Raw genomic sequence first — 22,792 nt, forward strand, 5'->3', positions numbered from 1 at the left:
AAAGATGTTCACTTCTCATCCAAGACGTTTCTTCAGCTCTGAATGGATGGTGGGGAATGGAAGGATTTATATTCTTTGCAGACAGCTGCAAATGAGTAGGACTATGGAGCCACCTTGGAACTGTTGAAGGATTGTGTTGTAGACTAGAGATGAGGATGTCGTATCCTCTTCCTCTGTTGAGAGAGGGCTGTTCAGTTTTGACATAAATGGCCTCTTCGACCCCTCTCTCAAACCAGCAGTCCTCTTGTTCCAAATGTAGACTGTTGAGATGAGAAAAAGATGACAATTCCTTTTGTTATCCAGAAACCAGAAGTAAATGCCAGTTTCCAACAAAAATGTAAATCCAAGACAGGGACCATGGGACACTGCCAATTTCCACGAGGGCAGGCTGGTTGTTGAACACCCTAAATGCATCCACAAGACTGCAATGGGGCAACCATTGGAATTTTGAATCTGGGTTGTAAGTACTTTTATTTGGGGGGGGGGTGTCTGCTGTATCTTCAAATACTTACTAAGGACTGGAAGCTAAAACATATAAAGAACAGTTGCTGGAATTGGGTATGTCTAGTTTAATGAAAAGGACTAGGGGTGACATGATAGCATGTTTCAATACCTCAGGAGTTTCCGCAAATAAGACTGAATCGAACTATTCTCCAAGGCACCTGAAGGCAGAACAAGAAGCAATAGATGAAAACTAATCAAGGACAGAAGCAACCTAGAACTAAGGAGAAATTTCTTGACAGTTAAAACAATTAATCAGTGGAAGGACTTGCCTCCAGAAATTATGATTGCTACAACACTGGAAGTTTTTAAGAAGAGATTGGACAACCATTTGTCTGAAATTGTATAGAGTTTCCTGCCTGGGCAAGGGGTTGGACTAGAAGACCTCCAAGTCCCTTCCAACTTGTTATTCTGTTCTATTCCCAATTGTAAATCAAGATTACCTTTAAAGGGGAAACTTGTTAATTGCTTTTACTATCAAGCTACTCTTATTATTAGGAAGATTTTCCAAACATTCAATTGGAATTTGCTGTTATTTAAATATCTCATTCTATATTCTGAACCCTTCGGCTGATGGAAAACAGCCCTTGGACATTTTCTAAAATGGGCTTATTTATTTCTATCCTTTCTCTGTTTTGAAGATGCCCCAATATTTAACATAGTTTAAAAATGTGAACATTCCTGAAGTATCCATCTCATTACATCTTTGCTGTTTCTAATAATGATAGGCAATATTTTCTCTAGCTAAGACAAGGGTCAAGAAGCCAGCAATAATTCTGAGAAGTTTCATGATAAATGTTGGCATTTGAATACAGAGCTTGTTATGCAGCATGTTAGAACTGCTATCCAAAAATCACTTTATGTCAGACTGAAGAAAATATTTTGCCAGTTTAGCAATAGCAATAGCAGTTGGACTTATATACCGCTTCAGCCCTCTCTAAGCGGTTTACAGACTCAGCATATTGCCCCCAACAACAATCCGGTCCTCATTTCACCCACCTCGGAAGGATGGAAGGCTGAGTCAACCTTGAGCCGGTGAGATTTGAACCGCCGAACTGCAGAACTGCAGTCAGCTGAAGTAGCCTGCAGTGCTGCATTTAACCACTGCGCCACCTCGGCTCTGTATATTATGCTTTTATATTATGCTTTTATTACGCTTTTTTCCCCCTCTTACATTTTATAATATATTTTCAATATATTTACTTTTCATTCATTCTCTCAATCAAAGCTTCATCCAGCTTTCAGCACCCCAGCTCCTAATCCTTTTAGCAGGCAAATAAAATTCAGGTGAGTTGCATATTCCCAGCTCTCTTATTATGCAGCAATTCACAAGAATTTCTTAGGCTGCAGCCAGATGCTGAGGGAGATGCATTAATGCTTCTAAACACTTGCAGGCCTATAGTTCTGCCTTGCCATTTTATGAGAAACATCTAATAAAGTAAAGCAACCTTGCCACATGGTCTGTAGTAAGTTTTATGTCATACAGTATAACCTGGACCTGGAATTGAAATAAAATATAGAAATTATTTTTGTCTCAATTATTTTGAGTTTCTTATTCTCCTATCTAGTTACATTTTGGATGATCCCAAATGTGTTTTTAAAGCATGTGTGATCTATTTGTCTAGAGCCGAGGTGGCGCAGTGGTTAGAGTACTGATGTTTATGATGACACACTGTCCCAGGGTCCTGTGACACACACGGACCCCTCTTTGTGCCCTTCTGACAAGCAAAGTCAGTGAGAAAAGCAGATTCACTTAACAACTGTGTTATAACTTAACAACCACAGTGCTTCATTTAACAGTTCTGGCAAGAGAAGTCATAACATGTGCCCAAACTCACTTAACTGTCCTGCTTAGCAACATAACTTTTGGGATCTATTGCAGGGGTGGTATACACTTACCTTCATGTTCTGTTCCCACACCAACAGACACGCCGAGTCAAAGATACTTTCCAGAAATTTAACAGACAGACAGGTCCTTGGCAGCAAGCCAGGATAGATAAGCCGTGGCAGCAATCCAAAACATATAAGTCTTGGCAGCAATCCAGTCTGCCAAGCTCACAATTCTGTTCTCCAACATTAGTTCCTGCGTTGACTTCTGCAAGAGGGGCATGTGCTCAAGCAGTCTTTTTATAGTCTGGAGAGGAGCCTAATGACCACCAGCTGAGTTCAATTACCTCCTGTACTTGCACAACTGTTCCTGACTCCTATTAGCTCTTCGGTGCCGGGCATCCAGGAACAACTCACTGTTGGCGTGGCTCACTCTCCCTTGTCTCCTCTCCACTGGTCCAAGGCTCAGGCACCTCCTGGTGGCCAACCAGCTTCTCTGCGCCCTGCTCGGAGTCAGAACCCTGTCCAGGGTCCTCCATCCTCCAGAGCCAACTCATAGGCCCCTCACTGTTGGAGTCTGGTGGCAGCTCCAACAGCTCCTGTTGGGCCACAACACCTACCAGTTGCAAATGTGAGAGCCCACCTCCGCGCGCCAGATCCTTCGTGCATGTGCTTTTGGTGAAACAATGGCCTAAATGGATGCCGTAGAGACAGGGGGTGTGTGGAGTACCCACAATTTCTGTTATCAGTTTGGGCAATCTGGTCGAAACTGGTAGAATACCACCTCTGATCTATTGTGGTCGCAAGGCTGGGATGTGGCTGGTAAATTGTTCACCACCAGAAAAAGAACACCTTGCCACTGTACTGAGCTGACTTTTGAAGGGGAGCACAGGATCAAAGAGATTCCAAGGATGAAATTTTATATTTAAGGAGAGAGAACAAAGTTTAATCCAATTAAAATCTCCATTCGTGCATACAATAACCAACAAAGCCAGTTTCTTGTAATTTCAGGATCACCTCTTACCCAGTGGTGAAATTCAATTTTTTTACCACTGGTTCTATGGGCGTGGCTTGGTGGGGGTCGCAGGGGAAGGAGACTGCAAAATCTCCATTTCCTCCCCACTCTGGGGTCAGCCAGAGGTGGTATTTGCTGGTTCTTTGAACTACTCCAAATTTCCGCTACCGGTTTTCCAGAACCTCTCAGAACCTGCTGAATTTCACCCCTGCTTACCACTAATCCATTTCACCTTTCCACCAGTTCTTCTTTGTTTTCTATAGTATTTCATTCTTATATAAGAATAAGATGACTTTCAGAAATCGTTTGGAAAAATAACTTGGCTTCCCACTTTTTACCTCTTGATCAAAGCTGGGCAACTTTTTCTAGCTAGGGTTACTTCAACTTTGAATAGAATTACCAGAAATTGATATTCCTAAATTTAGGCAGGTTAGTACAAAAACAAAGTTTAGATTTAGCTTAGGTATAAATTAATTACAACTAAATATAGTTACAGCAGTTGTCCCTGTATTTTTATAATTTACCATATGTTCCCACGCCCATCTATTTTTGATGGTATCCAGATTTCAGTTCATGCTTTTTGGAATTTGTGAATTACCACATTCAGCACAGGAAAAGCAACGAATTATGCCTTTAATTTTAATCTGTAGTTTTCAACTTGCATAAATTAGCTGGAAATATTCAAATTAAAGGCAGCCTGGAATATCTATTAATAGGCAATAGTAGAAAAATTAAAATATTTTGTGGTGCTGATGGTGGCTGTTGAATAAGGGATTGTTTTTTATTTTTGGGGGGACATTATGACATTTTTTTGGGGGGGAAACACCTTATGAATGGATAGAGTTTTATTAAGGTGGAGAGAAAAAAATCATTTCTAGATCCCTTAAAAAAATTAGAAGTACATAATTGCTACCGTTACTCATAGCAGGATTAAGTTTGCATATGAAAACAGAGCCTCCCCCTGCAGATGGAAAGGGCTTTTTTTTTCTTTTAAATCTTTGGTGAATGGAGATTAGTGTCCTGAAAGGAAAGACTAAATATAATAAAGAATCTCTCTACAAGCGCACCTGTGAATCTTGGCAAGGGGGGGAAATGATTTCATAGCCCTGAATAGCTTAGTTATCTTGGGTATAGAGGCCTACAGTTATTTTAGATAAAGGCAGCCATATTATTTGAAAAAAAGCTGATGACACTGCACTTCAGATAAATCTTCACAGTTCTGTTAAGCACCTCAAGCGAGAAGGGGGAAAAATGTTTTTCTTTCCTCACATGGAATGAGATTTTATTCCAAATTCTGACTAAAAATAACTGAATTGTCCCCTTGAGACAGGTGTAGCTTTATTTGGGGACAGCCTGTGGGTTCATTGATTCCCCACCCCACTCTTTCCTTTGAACGTTTCAAAATGCTTTTAAAATTCTCCTTAGTTTTATAGGATACAAGGTTATTTTGCAAAAAAAAAGCTTTGTGTAGTATAGAATTGCTGGATACTGCTTAATCTTGGATATGGCGCTAGCTAAATGCCATGCTGGAACCTCACAGCCTGAATTATGATATTATGATATGATATGCATTAGAGAGATACATATTTTATAGCATAATTTATTTTCTCTTGTAACAGTGGCCAGAAGTGAAAACAATTGACCTTCAGCTATTAATGCATTTCAAGCATAGGGGATTGATTAATTATATAGGCTTTTTTTTCTATTTGGAGATTATAAGTAGGGTAATTTCAATAGGTTAGGTGGACTTCAAGGTTCCTCGAAAATTCATAACTAATTGGGCATGCTGACCCAATTCAACTGGTTTGCCAAAGCCAGGTTCACCAATCCACATTCTTGTCCATTGTGGGTCAAAATAAAATATATAGATTTACTCCGTAGAGCTTGTCATGACTTATCTCTGTGAGACTTTTTCAAGTTTCTGAATCTGTGCATTGATCGTGATTGTTTGCAAGAAAATTATGCCAATACAAAGGCATAATTTGGCAGGCGTGTGTTCTGGATATGAAAGATGTGCTCAATATCGCCTAGTCTTCTTTTGGGGTAAATGGTAGTATAATATGATATATGCCTTTCATTGCAATTGTTTTATTTATTTGCTTTGTCTAGGGAATACCCAAAACATTATCTCATATCACAGGCCAGAGTTAGATGACCTTGAATGAAGGCACTGGATGAGTATTCATGGATGTTTCAGAAAACGAAGTTATCAGACTAAGAATAGCCTGGCTTTTGCAAAAGTATATTTAGCTGAGTTTAAATGACTTATGAAATGTATAGACTAGAAGCAGAATTAATGTAAAAATACCCCAGAAAGTTGTTGTTTTTTTTTTAAATCCCACCTTCCAATATAACTGGAAGAAATGCAATGAGGCAGTCTGATAAAGAAGAATCGTAAGGAAGGATAGATGGAAGCCTGGGGAAAAGACTAGAAACAGAACTGAAGCAATTTCAATTTAATTTCAATTTAATAAAATTTGTATGCCACCCACTCCCTTGGGAATTTCTTGACTCAGACTTTTTATTCAAATTGTGAAATTGTAACTCCAGTGCCTACTGCTGTAAAATCTGGCATATAGCATTTCTGGGCTTAAATAACTTCTTTTAATTCATCCAAGCAGGGAGTAAGAAGGATCAGTTTCTTTAAAACTGTGTAATCAGCCTAGTTTTACAACTTTAAAGTTCTGGCAATGTTATATTAGAATTTGTCTTTCCTTTTCTACCCAGTAGAGAAAGATTATATGTCAGAAAAAGCATGATGACTCATCAAAGCAAGAGAATATATGTTGCCATCAGCACTGATTATCTACCAACAAAACTTCTCAGCTTGCCAGAAATCCCAACAACTGAACATAGTAATTGCTGGGCATGTGAGGGAAGAGATTATAGCTTGCAGGAAAACATCATAGGCAACAATTGACAGAAAAAAACCCAAATGAAATATTTTGCAGAACTTTCAACATTCATATATATAAATGCAAGACAACCATTCTTCATCAAAGAGATTGTAAGCAGGAAATCAAAAAGAGTTTGATGAATTGAATTTCTGATTGGCAATTTAATGGCTATGAGATTTGTGCCTGAAGACATAACCTTTTTTGCAGGCATTCATTGCTATTCAGTGAAATTCACTCAGCCCAGGAAAATCCTCAACACTGCAAGAATATTGAAGCCCTGGGATTATAGCTTTAGGTAGTGGTACTTCAAATCTTCTGTAATTATACACTTTCTGTCCACATCACTGCTTCCCAACCTCTAAATCCAACTGGGATGTCTTTATCATACAAATAAATAATGAAATGCCTAAAAATATTCTTTCAAATTTCTGAACCCACTGGAAATCCATCCTTTCACATCTAAGATTTGCACATGGGGAAAAAAAATCAAATGTTGATACATTCTGGATTGTTCTGCTTATTTCATGTTGCTTAGAAGTATGAATCTTCTGGCAAGTTTCTTTTAGTTAATGATTTTGCTGAGGTTGTTTTGACATGTCTGAAACCAGCCTCCTGTCATTCCATCATTCTATACTAGTGCTTTTTTAAAAAAAAATCTTCTAGTTATCTTGCTGGTTGGGGTCTGCCAGGATAAGCCCCTGCAGTTTTCTTGGCATGACTTTAGAAGTAGTTTGCCATTGTTTTCTCCTTCTTAAGACAGAGAGAGATTGGCTCAAAGTTACTCAGCTGGCTTTGTGCCCAAGGGAGGATTAGCACTCACAGCCTTCCAGTTTAAGCACTAGATCAAATTGGCTCTGTTTTTCCACTGGTTTTTTTTTTAAGATACTGCCAATCAGGGCTGTCCTGTCTTGCCAAGTCCCTTACCAATAATCATTAATGTTTAGGTTCATCCATAACTCTCAGAAATGATGTGATTTCTCTGGTTGTCATTTCATGCCTTGTGTGAATTCAGCCATTACAGTTTAGAAACTGTAAAAAAAAACCCATAGCTTATAACCCAGACTTTGCTTTATTCAATAAATCATAGTTAATAAATGGTAGGCTCAGCCAAGAAATAAAACTCCAGCTACCAGCATGCAAGCCCCTGCATTTAATCACCTTTTTATATTCGTTTCTTTGTATTGTCACCACTGCTGCTTCTTAGCTGCCTTTATTTGAATAGACAAGTTTGTGCCAGGAAATGTGATAAGAAAGAGCAGCCAGCAGTTCTAAAATTCCACAGGTGCTATCAGTTCAGTTAAGGACCTGTTATCTAAGGATTGCAGTAGAACCAATAATGCATCATCCACATTATTATTATTTTTAAAAAAACAAATTTATTGAAGCTCACAGGATGTTAGAAGTAATTTCACACCCCCAAAATATAATATATGCCTACAACAGACTTAAAATTTTATCTCTATATTCTCTCGTCAGGACATATTTTTAATGGACTTTCCCCCCAAAAAAACAGCAAATGTTGATTTCTCAAATTCATTTCCTTTTACTAATTATAGCTTTTAAGAAAGTGCTATGTAAAGCAGATAAATCCTATTAAGCCTTTCAAGAGCTTCTTGTCATTTTCAAATAAAGAGGAATTTAAAAGGTACTGCTTTTTTTAAAAAAAGATTACATATTCCCATCGATAAAATGTACAGAGTAAAGACAACACTTAATAATATTGCTTAAGTAAACCAGTAGAACCTTATTCCTGATAATAGTATAGCCTTATATGCAATTCCTTTTAAGTGCTACCTTTTTTTTAACATGAATACTACATGAGGGGACAACAAATATCAATTATCATTTTGCACTATTTTAGAGATGACATGCTTAGTGGCATCATAGATTTCCTGGCTATTGTAATCTAGTTCAAAGTAATCTAGTACAAAGTTTCTCAGCTATTCACTTAGCCAATTCTCTTTTTTATATCTAAAATAAAATTTTAATTATTGGCTATCTATCCAACCAAAAATGATTTAAGCTGAATCCTTAGCCAATGTCTCCACTAGCTCCACTTCCCTATATTTCTCTGGAACCCCTTGGATTCTTAATCTTAGATCTAATCAACAGGCTTGCAAATAATTCCGTACATTTTTCAAACTTTCAAAAAGATTTATGGGGAAAAAATCCACTTAATGTTTTCTTTGGCAGGCATAATCATCTATCATTGCTGTCATTGTTTCTTTACTATCTGATTAGTTTTACTTCTACAAATAAGGAAAATCAATAGCAATAGCAATAGCAATAGCAGTTAGACTTATATACCGCTTCATAGGGCTTTCAGCCCTCTCTAAGCGGTTTACAGAGTCAGCATATCGGCCCCACAGGGGTCCTCATTTCACCCACCTTGGAAGGATGGAAGGCTGAGTCAACCTTGAGCCGGTGAGATTAGAACCGCTGAACTGCAGATAACAGTCAGCTGAAGTGGCCTGCAGTACTGCACCCTAACCACTGTGCCACCTCGGCTCTGTATCTAGTATCTGGATGTTTACAACCAGATCTAATAGACCTGTTAGAACATTTACAGTCATGTTTCAATGTCTTTTCCTCCACATGTATCAATTTGCAGGAAGATGCAAAGGAGTAAGGAACACTACAGTATGTCTCCTTGTCAATTATTTCATATACCCAGAAATAAAATCTGCCAAAAGGATTGAAAGCTATGTTTTAACCCAAGTAGGAGGACAACCACTTTAGCCTTTGGTAATTTGGAAAGAGACTGGTAGGCTTCATTTCTGCATACCCGATGACTCAATGCATCTGTAAGAAATAACCTTTGATTGACATCTATGTTAGAGAGTAGATATGTGGTATTGTGAAATCATACTGGTGGAAAATACCAACTGTGGAGAAGAAGAAAAAATGAATGCAAGCTTCATGGCAACATCAAGGGCCGAGGTGGCGCAGTGGTTAGAGTGCAGTACTGCAGGCTACTTCAGCTGACTGTTATCTGAAGTTCAGCGGTTCTAATCTCACCGGCTCAGGGTTGACTCAGCCTTCCATCCTTCCGAGGTGGGTGAAATGAGGACCCAGACTGTGGGGGCGATATGCTGACTCTGTAAACCGCTTAGAGAGGGCTGAAAGCCTTATGAAGTGGTATAAGTCTAACTGCTATTGCTAACTGCTATTAATTAAGATTTGTACTGATTTTTGAAATAATTAAAGCCAACCTGAAAGCAAGATCCAGTAATCTAAAATCCCTGCATCCAGAGAGAGAGAAGTTGGCAGAACCATCTCAAAATCCAATCTAGAGACAAAGATAGTGGCGTAGCTTCCGTGTTCACAGAAAAGTCCATCTGGCATCTGGCATCCATAGACCACCTAAGGCATTCTATACCTGCTATGTATGAATCCATGCCATTTAAGACAACACTTTAAGGAAGTAGCATTTGCATGGAAAACACCCAAAGAGAGAAAATGGATAGCAAATGCCAAGTTTCCCAGAAAGAAAAGTGATGAACTTTCAGAGAGGCTCACAAATTTTATGTGACTTTGCTTAATCAATAAGCAACCAAAAGAGGGCAAATCTGTTGTTAAGAAGATAAGAAAACACTACAAGAGCTTCACCGACAGCTGTTCCTTATCTGGCTGATATGGTACTTAGGTTTGATGAGCTTAATTAAAAAATAATGAAAACTACCTTTTTAAAGGTTAAGGTGTCTTTTTCCCATTTTCCTTTTTCTTTTACTGAAGTATTGGGGCAGCATAAGACACAAACACTGCACCAGACTTCATCTAACCAGCAGCAGGTTAGCACAATATAATGTCTTGAAGGTCACAGGATAATTAAGGCAGGTCCTTTTCCATGGCCTTGAATAATCCAAAGTCTGTAGATATTAAGTATTAGCATTTTCCAATAAATATAGCAATAGCAATAGCAGTTAGACTTATATAGCGCTTCATAGGGCTTTCAGCCCTCTCTAAGCGGTTTACAGAGTCAGCATATCGCCCCCACAGTCTGGGTCCTCATTTCACCCACCTCGGAAGGATGGAAGGCTGAATCAACCTTGAGCCGGTCAAGATTGAACTACTGGCAGTCGTCAGAATTAACCTGCAAAACTGCATTCTAGTCTTGGCCACCGCATTATGAATGTTCTACCTTTATGTTCAACTGAAATGAGCTTTTGGGATTATTAATTCCAAAGGCTTCCAAATATATACTCAGAATTGTCTGTTTTGCTGTTTATCCCTTATTATAACTAAAACAGAAATGAAGTAGTCAGCTCATCTTAGACTCCAGCAAGTTATCATTTCAAATCACAGGAACCCAACAGTTCATGGTTTATTTCTTGCTTCATCCCCTTTTGTGCAATCAGTCAATTCTTGCTTCCGTGACACCTTGGGTCAAATGAATTGCAATGAATAATGAGCTATCCAATGCAGGTCACTTAGCTGCTTGAGATGGAGTCCAAACCCATTGTAGCAGACCCAACCCCTAGAAAGCTTGACAATAGTCAGAGCCATTTCCATCCATTGCCTGTTTCAGTCCTTCATATTATTTATCTGAAATTGATAGAATGGCATGGCTGGGACAGAATATATCAACGTCTCTTTACAGAGCTGTACATGTTGGGAATCAACAGCATGAAGTCTCTCAAACTGAAGTCTCTCAAAGCCACAAAGAAGAGGGGGTCAAATTATTCTCCAAAGACCAGAGGGCAGAACAAGAAACAATGAAAACTCACTAAAGAGAGAAGCAACATGGAATTAATAGCAATAGCAATAGCAGTTAGACTTATATACCGCTTCATAGGGCTTTCAGCCCTCTAAGTGGTTTACAGAGTCAGCATATTGCCCCCAACAATCCGGGTCCTCATTTTACCCACCTCGGAAGGATGGAAGGCTGAGTCAACCCTGAGCCGTTGAGATTTGAACAGCCAAACTGCAGAATTGCAGTCAGCTGAAGTGGCCTGCAGCGCTGCATTTAACCACTGCGCCACCTCGGCTCTTAAGGAGAAACTTCCTAACAGCAGAGACAATTAACCAGTAAAATAGCTTGCCTTCAAAAATCGTAGGTGCTCCATTACTGGAGGTTTTTAAGAAGAGACTAGACAGGCATTTATCTGCAATAGTCTAGGTGTTTGAGCAGGGGGTTGACTAGAAGGTCTCCAAGGTCCCCTCCAGTTCTATTCTATATTCTAAATTCATTGGCAAAAACGTGGCAAAGCTTATAAAGAATTTTAAAAATAATACATTCATGATATATTACTTAATACAGTGAATCTGTGCAATATTAAGTAGCAATACCTTCCTCGAAGCAAGTTTGACTCCTGATAATTATATGGATATATCTATGTTCATTTCTTGGCAATAATGCACATTATGTGCAATTTCTCTTTTTAAGGACTTTTTAAAAAATATCTCAATCTCCAATTTACAGCTCTAGGATTTCCTATAGCTTTCAGTCTAAGCCCAACCGAGCCTCACCCACTCTAGCTGGCTTTCTTTTTTAAGATTAGCCAATTTCACTAAATGCTGCCATTTGATTCAATAATTCAATAACTCAGCACATTCAGGCGAAATTGAACTAAAATAAAATGATTGAATTGTAGCTCGATCCAAACTACATCCACAATAAGCCCAGGAAAACAATATGTAAAGATTGCAGTAAATGTGACATTTAAGCAAGCTTAGCATAAGCTTTGCAGAAGCTGAATAAGCACATATGCATTCTTGCACTTTATGCTCTTTATATACAAGGAGGTCTTGACACCATCGCTTTCAGAAAGTAAAGCCTCGGTTCTAAACATGAGGCTACGATGAAAATCTGTTTGAATTAATCACCCTTGGATCAACATCACAATATTTGGAATAAAAGTGATTACCAGCCAAAATAATGTTGTTAAATATTTAATTAAGACATCCTAAAATTACAGGGCTGCAATAAAAGCTCTCTGTGTGTATCTATTTTGTTTTGAAGTATAAATCATTGTGATTTGGTTGCAATATGGCTCAACATCAAACTCAACAATTTGAAGAGCTCTTTGTGAAATATAAGAACTTACTCCAGGGTCTCCCTAAAAGCTAACATTTATGTACTTAAAGCATTTGAATCCCATTCTTTCGCCAGGAAGACTCCAGAACAGCCTATAGATCAATAATGATAGTCTCTGTCCTCTGGCTTGAAGTCTAAAACTGAGCAGTGTAAAAGAAAGAAAAGCAAAGGGAGGGAGGAAGGAGGAAAGGAAAGAGTGAAATCAGAAAACAAAGGCATATTTCTATATTTCAGGGTGGGCCTTCTCCGGGTGCTGTCGACTACACAATGTCGATTGGCGGCTCCTCGGGGAGCCTTCTCTGTAGCTGCCCCGGCCCTATCTACCCCCTGAGATCCGGACCCTCCCCACTCTCTCGGCCTTCCGAAAGTCTGTTAAGACCTGGCTGTTCTGGCAGGCTTGGGGCTGCTGATCTTTGATTGAGCTTCAACCCCATTAAGATCGAGTGCATGTTGTGTCTTTTTAATTTGCTTTGTCTTGTATTTTAAATTCTTTTAATTTTTTTTAAACTGTTTTTATGTGAGCCGCCCGGAGTCCTTCGGGATTGGGCGGCATACAAATCCATTGAAATTGAATTGAAATTGAATAGTGTACAAGCTGTCCCTTTCAACTCATTTTTGCTGGGGAGCCAAGGTGATCTCCCTGACTGTGAAATAACTCTAATGTGTCCAGATGTTTTTAGTCTTACAGCATGGAGTCATTACGATCCTCATAAGAGACTATTCTAAGGTGATACATGCTTGAAATCATATAGTCTCAAGAGTGCGATATATTAAAATGATTGAAGTACAATTTGTCACAGATCGCTAGACTCCTTCAATCACCTGTCTAATATTCTTTTAACCCAGGAGTCTCTGCAAAAAAAAAGGTGTAACTATTATACAGTATCTGCAGCCTGAAAAATTAGAGAGTTTTTTTTTTCCCCCATTCAATTTTTATGTATTGCCAGCACTGAAATGCCACTTCAGTCAATGCTCCTCGGTGGTTATTCTGCTGAGTTATTGAGCCTAGTTGATTCAGTAAAATGTGATAATGCAAATATATGAACTAAACATTGTTTAAAGTTTCAATATTTTTTAAAAAAATATATCTATGTAGCAGTGCCAGTTTAGTGTAGCAGTTAAGGCACTAGCCTAGAAAATGGAAGACCATGAATGCCAATATTTTCTGAGACATAAATCCTCTTGGGTGACCTTGGACCAGTCACTCTCTCTTAGCCCTAGAAATGAGGCAATAACAAACCATTTAAAAAAAAAAAACGCTTACAGTGAACTTCAGGGAGTTGCCAGGAATTAAAAACTGATTTGAAAATACAAAAGAGCCGAGGTGATGCAGTGGTTAGGGTGCAGTATTGCAGGCCACTTCAGCTGACTTGTTATCTGCAGTTCGGCTGTTCAAATCTCACCGGCTCAAGGTTGACTCAGCCTTCCATCCTTCCGAGGTGGGTGAAATGAGGACCCAGACTGTTGAGGGCGATATGCTGACTCTGTAAACCGCTTAGAGAGGGCTGAAAGCCTATGAAGCGGTATATAAGTCTAACTGCTATTGCTATTGCTAAAGTACCCTATGGAAGAGTCAGTCAGTCGTGAGATGGATAGTATATAAATAGAAGATCACAGTGCAATGAGAGCTTCAGGTTTAATGAGAGTAAGACATAGAGCCAAGGTGACGCAGTGGTTAGAGCAGTGATGGGCAACCTTTTTGGCGTGGTGTGTCAAAAATCGGCAAAAAATCGAGCATAACTTGCGTTGTGTGTCACTTCAACAAAACAATAATTTTGCGCAATTTATAGTTTAAACTACAAAAATGTATAATTGCAATCTATAATTGTATTTAATAAACCAAAAACAAATTATTTAACATACCTGCTTAGTAACTTCTTTCGTCCTCACTTTTTCCAAGAGCTGGGAATGATTAGTTTCAAAATGTCTATTTATATTCCACGTTCTGCTTACTACCGTTTCAGTACATAGAACGCAAAATGATCTGCCATTTTTTTCTATAATGCCATACATCTCGCTCCATGTCTCTTAAAAGGGTCGGCCACTGCCACTACCACTCCCTTTACTTAACCTTTGTTTTTTATTTTTTGGGTGCTCCATCAGTGGGCCAGTGACAGCAGATAGAATTATAGATAGCCAATTAGGAGTTAACTAGCCTAACAAGCTAACACAACCTCCCCCTCACTTATCTCAGTTATTGTGGGCAATTACAAGTCCATGGCACCCCAATAGTTGCTGCTAATGGCGCTCACAGTTCCCGTTGGCACTCCGCTGTTCCCTGCTGTGGTGCGGTCGTAACCGACAGTCCCAGGAGTAGACTCTCTGTGCCGGCCTGACTGGAGAGAGCGCGCACTGTTCCCGCGCTCCTCTCCTGTGGGTCCTCCCTCGCCGCGCTGATGACGTGTGTGCGCACGGCACGCACGCCTTACCAGCAGCCCCTGCGCTCAGAAAGGTGCGGCAGTGATACAGTAAGTGAGTGTGGGCAGGGGAGATCACACGTCCCGCCCCCCCGTTCCTCCAGCACAGATTCTTTCATCCTCGGCGGCCGTGCAGGAGCCGAGGATGAATCGCATGAAATCCTGTGCGTGTCACCCCAAATGGCTACGCGTGTCAGCACTGACACGCGTGTCATAGGTTCGCCATCACTGGGTTAGAGTGCAGTACTGCAGGCCACTTCAGCTGACTGCTATCTGCAGTTCAGCCGTTCTAATCTCACCGGCTCAAGGTTGACTCAGCCTTCCATCCTTCCGAGGTAGGTAAAATAAGGACCCGGATTGTTGTTGGGGACAATATGCTGACTCTGTAAACTGCTTAGAGAGGGCTGAAAGCCCTAGGAAGCGGTATATAAGTCTAACTGCTATTGCTATTGCTACAAACCCCCCCCCCTAAAAAAACACCTCACCTTAGAATCATAGACATGAGAACCAAAGAAAGGTAATGAACATAACCCATTTAAAATTAAAAACTTCAGCAGTGTAATTGTTGCAAAGTAAAATCAGTCTTGCACATTTGGAAGCTACTATCTTGAAGCTTATGACTTGGGACTAGGCTTTTCTACTCCATTCCTGATAGTTTGGGGTGTTACTTGGAACCCTGACAATAGTACCAGTTGGTGCTATACAGGCTAATTGAATAATATTGGTATTTGCTTATTTCTTATTCTTTAGCAATAGCACTTAGACTTATATGCCACTCCATAATGCTTTATAGCATGCACTAAATGGTTAACAACACCAGGATATTGCCCCTGACAATTTGAGCCTTCATTTTTCCCACCTTGAAATGATGGAAGGCTGAGTCAACCTTATGCCCTGCCAGAATTGTACTCCTGTCTATGGGCATAGTTTGCCTGAATATTACACTCTAACTCCTGTGACACCAGGGCTCCACCATTTGGTGAAAAAGCAAAAGTTTTACTTATTAAGAGGCGAGACACAGGGAAAAAACTGGTATTCATTTGAGATTATTCTTTTCATGCCATAGAAAAGCATCCCCTTCCCTCCCATACAATTTTACAGCCAGACCTCTTTATCAAGACAAAGAGAAATTTGAGGGGTATGCCAACTAAGAAACATCAAGTCCTAAAGTACAACATAGTAAGGAAACGGTGGAAAAAAAAAATACTTCCAGATGGAATTTTAGAGCACTTCAATCAATACTGAGTAGGTAGAATTGTAATCCAAGGGCTTGAACCGTTGAACTCCAAATTCATTAAATGTTGTCATGATATTATTGCCAACCAGATTAAGCTATACATTATAATAATTACTTTTTATTGGATCCCGAAAATAGTTTTATTGGAAAAGAGGTAGGAAGATAATCAAGACCCACTTGCTATATAAATGAGGGAAACCAGGCGAAGAGTAGATCTGATTATTTGCTCAGATTTACTGCCTAGACTCAGGATGGAATTCACCCAGTACCCTCACTTGTATTGCTTTTCTTCCTTGCAGAACTTTAAATTCCGGTAAATAAAGTTTTTAACCTACCTAATATTTCATCTCCTACATTTTTACATCTGTTGAGCAACAAATTAGGTGCAGAAACCTCCAGTATTCAATAATGTTGCATAGCTACAGCTGCCATATTCTTTTCAACAATGTTATATTCCTAACATTGAATCAAGCACTTTGGAAAGCACATACATAATGAAGTTTCTAGCTTCTTGATTTTGTTCTTAAAATATCTTTTCCGTATAAATCTCGCCCCCACTCTCAGTCTAGAACCTTGAAAGCTCCCATTGTCCTCTCAATTTACTTTTGAAACATGGATGAATGAGATGGAAGTCACATAAAGGGATGTCATTATTTGTCTGTCCATCACATTATAAAAATATACAATATTCTGGAGGAGGAGCCAACGTCGCAACAATATGGATGTGCGGTCTTGATGCTCTGAGACCGCAGCCAATACTTTTGCTGCTGGGTGGTCCAATTGGACCTAAACCATTCTGCAGAGATGGTGAACAAGAAGAATAGGTCTTGTTGACCTCAGGGACATCGCAAAGTCCCTGATAGATGCAAGAGAAGTTCTTCAAGCCGGCGACAAAAAAAATCCAGCGAAGGTTGAAGAAGTCGAGGTGGCTCCAAAACAAAAGGATACGGAAAAAGAGAGTGTTTCCAGCTGGTGAGGAACTTTTGCTGTTTTAAAAAGAGACTGCCTATAAAAAACTTAAAATTAATTCAATTTGGAGAACAGAAGAATTAAGCGGGGGAATTAAATTTGGAATGGTTTTGGACAGTGGTTATCTTAAATTTTAAATGCTATCTTCATGGATGGAATTTATGCAAGCCTTTTGAAATGGATGGATTAAGCTTTCTTCTTCTATTTTTTCTTTTATTGTTCTCTTTAATCTATGGACTAAAGTTTTCCTCTTTCATTGCTCTGGGTGTTTTTCTAACTCATTTAAAGGTTGGACTCTTTTTTCTAACTTGAAATACAAAAAAGATACAATGAAATAAGATTCATAATGGTAACGCTGCTGCTCGGAGGCTGGAGGGTTTGTTTATTGGAGTTTTGTGTATTAGAAATGGAACATATTTTTTTTCTTTGCTGATTGTTTTGGCTTGGCACTGTAAGGTCTTACTGCTTGGTTATAGAGAGTGATAAGAAGGGAAGCACACAGATGTCCCTTTGAAGTATATCTCTAACCAGAGAAAAGTGAAAACAAACATTTTGTGAATATATATGTTTTGTGAATCTTTTTAAATCTTTTTTTAACCTTCCAAGCTAGAGCAGCTATGTTTGTTAGCTGGAAAGAATGGCAAAATTTCAAAAGCAAGCAGAAATCTTGAGCTTACAAAAGATATTTTCAGAAATACAGAAATTATTAAATACATATGGGAGGATAGACAATAAGTTGGAAGACTTAGAGCACATAACAGCAAAATATGAAGAGTTGAAGATGTTTATCAAAGGCAAAATGTGGTGGTTAAAACTCAAAAAATTGAAGTGGAAATGAATATAAAGAAATTAAACTTGCTGATATTTATGGTGATTGGCCGGTCTCTGAAAATGGAAAGAGTGGAATACTGAAAGAGGAATTAAAGGGAGGGGAAATATATCCCAGAGGGCAAGATACAGAAGAAGAAAAAAAAACAAAGAATCTATGGATTTAAAGAGAGAAAACTCATTAGCAATAGCATGGATAACACTACTGACAATTAAAGATAAGCTGATTAAGGAAACAGAAGAAGGACATCAAGATTACATGAGAGATCTTATAAGCAAGGAGTTGCTAAGAGGAGTCCATACAAAGTTGATCAAGGAGATGATTGAGGACTGGTATGACAAATGGCAGAAGATATGAGACTGTTTTGCTATTGGAAAGATACAGGTTGATAGATGGAAGAATATAATTTAAAACTAGTTAAACTTAGTGAAATTTATTGACAATAGATATAGTTTAAATAAATAATTGATAATGTTACTAATGTATACAATGTGTAGTGTTATGATGAGTATAATTGGATATGAATATGGAATGGTACCCATATAAGGAAGATTAGAAATCCCTTTGAATTATACATAAAGGTTAATAAAAAAGGGGAACCAACTTAGATACAGCTAAAGTTTCAATTATTAGGAGGGGAATGTTATGATACAGGATATAGTCATATAAGGAGGGATAAGAATAACAACATATATATAGAAATTGGTATAATATAGAAACTGGATGTAAATTTTAAACAGTGATTTGGAAAGGAGGATTAGAAAACCTTGTTATTAAATATTATGGATGTTTAGCTAGAATATGACATAAGGATTTAGTGTTAGTGGAGGATCTTAGAAATAGTAATTGAAAGGCCAGTATGTGGTTATGTATTAAACATTGGTATATTTTATGATGAAGGACGCTTAAACAATTATAGTCAAATGAAAATGGAGGTATGATGATGATGGGGACATGTTTAAATATTTGAGTTAAAATGCTTGAGTTAATATGAAGTATGTTTGTTGAGTGTGGAAGAGATGCACAAAAGTCTTTTTGTAACCAATTGATACACTTTCTACAGCATGTAAAGAAGGATTGTGTTTGTTTTAAATTAAAAATAAATAAAAAATAGGCAATACACAATATTCCAATAGCACAATATCTACTATATTTTATCCAGAAAATTTTGCCGTTTTTCTCCCAGTAATAGTAGTAGTACAGCAAATATTTGGTCTGATAAGAATGAGAGGGGGGAAGTGCCCTTTTGAAGTGTCTCTGCTTCTAAAACCAATGTTTTAATGTGCAATACGCATTAAACCTTGACGGAGTCCAGTTCCATAATCCAAATTGAGATAAAGGTTTTTGGCAAATGCTTCAGGGATTTTAGATCTCCTTGAAACAGACATGCATTTGGAATCAAGTAGATTAAACCCAGATTCAGCTTTGAAACTAACTGATGCTTGAAAAGAAATGGTGGTGTGAGGTAGGCAATTTGTAGAATGCATGGTAATTTTGAAATTTTCCAAAATCCAGGAGAGATCTATTTTTAACTATATCTTTAGCGATGTTTCTGATAAAAATGGACAGGAGAGATGATGCAGTGCTATCTGCAAGGAAAAACAAAATCTTGCAATATTATATGTAAATACATTATGTATTATATTTATCTTGAGTGCCATAACAAGGGATGTTTTGTTTTGTATATATTCTGTCTCAAAGCTTTCAATTCCAGGTAAAATCTTTTACCAAACAGATTTGAATCACAGTAAATTTGTGGGCATATCGGTTATTTTCTTGGTAACAATATGATAATGATTCTCTGTTACCTTCACTGATCTTTTTTTTTTAATGGGATTTTCTGATGATCATCCATCAAAGAGATAGCTGTGTCTCATCTTTTTCAAAGCAGCCTTGAAGCATCATGACAACTGTATGCTCTATAAAATTCTGCTTTTGCATTGAGGATCTTACTGGTTGATCCCATGAACAGAATAGTTCCATGTATGAACAGAGCAGAGGAACTGAAAGCAACATGACTGTGTGGCATATGCACATGCAAGAATCCCATTAAAGGTGTCAAAGCAGCTGAATTAATCCTTCAAAGAGTTTCCCTTTCAATGCTTCAAGGAAAAGTTATTCCCTATTATAGATTAGTGTTTATTTTGTTGTTGTTGTGGGGTTATACACTTGAGTGATAATGTTTTCAGGAAGCTGATGGTTGAAGTAAGATTACAAGCAAGAACTTTTTAGATTGCACCTCATTCTCTTAATCATTGCACTTTAGAAAGTGTTTTTCCTCCCCATTTAGATTGAATAAATCATGTCAGATGTTTGTTTGTTTTTTCAATATATCAGGGGAAGTTTTCACCTTCAAAGTGAATAAAAATAGCTTAATTGATTACTTTGATCTACCCCTCACTATGTATTCATTAATTTTATGTTTGCGTTACAGATCATCTCTCTATTGGCTAAATCGCATCCAGTCCTTCCTTTACTGCAATGAAAATGGCCTCTTGGGCAGTTTTTCTGAAGAGACTCATTCATGTACGTGCCCCAATGACCAGCTCGCCTGCCTTGGCTCCCTACCGTGTAGTGTGGGAGAAGGTTCTTCCTGCCTGACCTGTGCGCCTGATAATCGTACCCGCTGTGGGACCTGTAACACTGGATACATGCTGAGCCAAGGGCTTTGCAAGCCCGAAGTGGCAGATTCCACAGAACATTACATTGGGTTTGAGACTGACCTCCAGGATTTGGAGATGAAGTATTTATTGCAGAAAACGGACCGCCGGATTGAGGTTCATGCCATCTTCATCAGCAACGACATGCGTCTCAATAGCTGGTTTGACCCGTCCTGGCGCAAACGAATGCTTCTTACCCTAAAGAGCAACAAGTATAAATCTAGCCTGGTCCACATGATATTGGGAATGTCTCTTCAAATTTGTCTCACTAAGAACAGCACCTTGGAGCCTGTCCTGGCTGTTTACATCAACCCTTTTGGCGGCAGCCACTCTGAGAGTTGGTTTATGCCTGTCAATGAAAACAATTTCCCAGACTGGGAGCGGACTAAACTGGACTTGCCGCTTCAGTGTTATAACTGGACGCTGACTCTAGGCAACAAGTGGAAGACGTTTTTTGAAACGGTCCACATCTACTTGAGGAGTCGTATAAAGTCAAATGGCCCCAATGCCAATGATAGCATCTATTATGAACCCCTGGAGTTTATAGATCCCTCCCGAAACCTGGGCTACATGAAAATCAACAGCATCCAAGTGTTTGGCTACAGTATGCACTTTGACCCGGAAGCAATCCGAGATTTGATTTTGCAACTGGACTACCCCTATACTCAGGGATCCCAGGATAGCGCGCTCTTGCAGCTACTAGAGATACGGGACCGTGTAAATAACCTTTCTCCTCCCGGTCAGCGTCGCCTAGATCTTTTCTCATGCCTACTGCGCCACAGACTCAAGCTTTCCACCAGTGAAGTGATGAGGATTCAATCGGCTTTGCAGACCTTCAATGCCAAATTGCCAAACACAATGGATTACGACACAACCAAATTATGTAGTTAACCATCAGTGTGAAGCACAACAGAGAAAACAAACACATCATGGAGGCGTTTTTACAGTGCTTTTGTGGAACAGTTTATGTCTTGAAGAGTAAATTTAAATTGTCTTTTCAATATCTGTCTTATATCAGTAAGTAACGTTGGATGGCAATTTACACCCATGAACTTGCTGACAAATGAATATATTATATCTGCAAATTTTTTTGGCTTTGTTTTCTGAATGAAAATAAATACTGACACCTGTCTAGGAGACATTCTACTTTTTACAATAAATTTCATTTGTAATTTTATATGTTCCGTGGCAATGCTTTGTGCATTACATCCTCTAGAGGGAACATAAAAAAGGATACCAATAAAATTTTGTAGCTGAACAGTTATTAAAAAGAAATGCTGTGGGATTCATTTTTTCCCCTTTCCAGAAGTGAATAACATCTTTGATACTGTAGTGTGTGACCAGAAAGTTGGGCAGAGGAGACAGAGGAATACCAATCAAAACAAAACTTAAAAGCAACTTAATATAGTTCTTCTGTAACTCTTGAGTCATAAATCTGAGTGTTCCTGTCAAAGCCAAATGCCATTTCTTATTGATGACTTATTTGTACCTTTACCTGCTGACATGGAAGGACCTTGTTTTTTTCAGGATGGTGTACTGTGTCATACAAACAGTATGTCTCTAGTGGCCACATTTTCTGCTTTAGAAAAGGAAGAGATCTGCAAACTAATATGGTTTAAAAGAAAAGTGAATACAGGAAACGCGTCTGATCCCAGGGGTCTCAGGCATGAACATCAAGCTGATGTATCAGAGGTACTTATATCAAGAGCCATACACAAATGCCATGTTGCACTCAAAGTGTACAGCATTTCTCCTGCTTTTATTTAAAGACAACTAAGGTGAAAAATCAGTTGACCATCTTATACCCATTCATAATATTGTCTTGTCTTGTCTTGCCCGTCCTACCTACCTATCCATCCATCCATCCATCCATCCATCCATCCATCCATCCATCCATCCATCCATCCATCTATCTATCTATCTATCTATCTATCTATCTATCTATCTATCTATCTATCTATCTATCTATCTATCTATCTATCTATCTATCTATCTATCTATCTATCTATCTATCCTATCTACTATCCTACCTACCTACCTACCTACTACCTACCTACACACACACCCACACACACACACATATCTACCTACCTACCTATCTCTCTATCTCTGTCATCTATCTATCTATCTATCTATCTATCTATCTATCTATCTATCTATCTATCTATCTACCTACCTACCTACCTACCTACCTACCTACGTACCTACCTACCTACCTACCTACCTACCTACCTACCTACCTATCTATCTATCTGTCTCTATCATCTATCCATCTGACATAAAACACATATACAGACATATGTAGCTTTTTCACTTTAAAACTTCCACCAAACACCAAAAATGTTTTTTCATAGATTTCACCCACATACTGTGTTGCTCTTTGATCCCATTCTTATATAAGAA

At 38.6% G+C, this 22,792-nt stretch overlaps 1 protein-coding gene across 2 annotated transcripts in view; it reads left to right on the top strand.

Moving 5' to 3' along the window:
• BRINP3 (BMP/retinoic acid inducible neural specific 3) overlaps positions 1 to 21,280 on the top strand; it is a 212,056-nt gene extending 190,776 nt beyond the window's left edge. For both annotated transcript variants that reach the window (XM_032226941.1, XM_032226942.1), the window contains one exon: positions 20,164 to 21,280. In XM_032226941.1, coding sequence (XP_032082832.1) covers positions 20,164 to 21,280 — 1,117 coding nt within the window. The remainder of the gene's footprint in view (positions 1 to 20,163) is intronic.
• The last annotated feature ends 1,512 nt before the right edge of the window (positions 21,281 to 22,792 follow it).

The sequence above is a fragment of the Thamnophis elegans genome, chromosome 11 (assembly GCF_009769535.1).
Source record: "Thamnophis elegans isolate rThaEle1 chromosome 11, rThaEle1.pri, whole genome shotgun sequence".
In the NCBI taxonomy this organism is placed as follows: domain Eukaryota; kingdom Metazoa; phylum Chordata; class Lepidosauria; order Squamata; family Colubridae; genus Thamnophis; species Thamnophis elegans.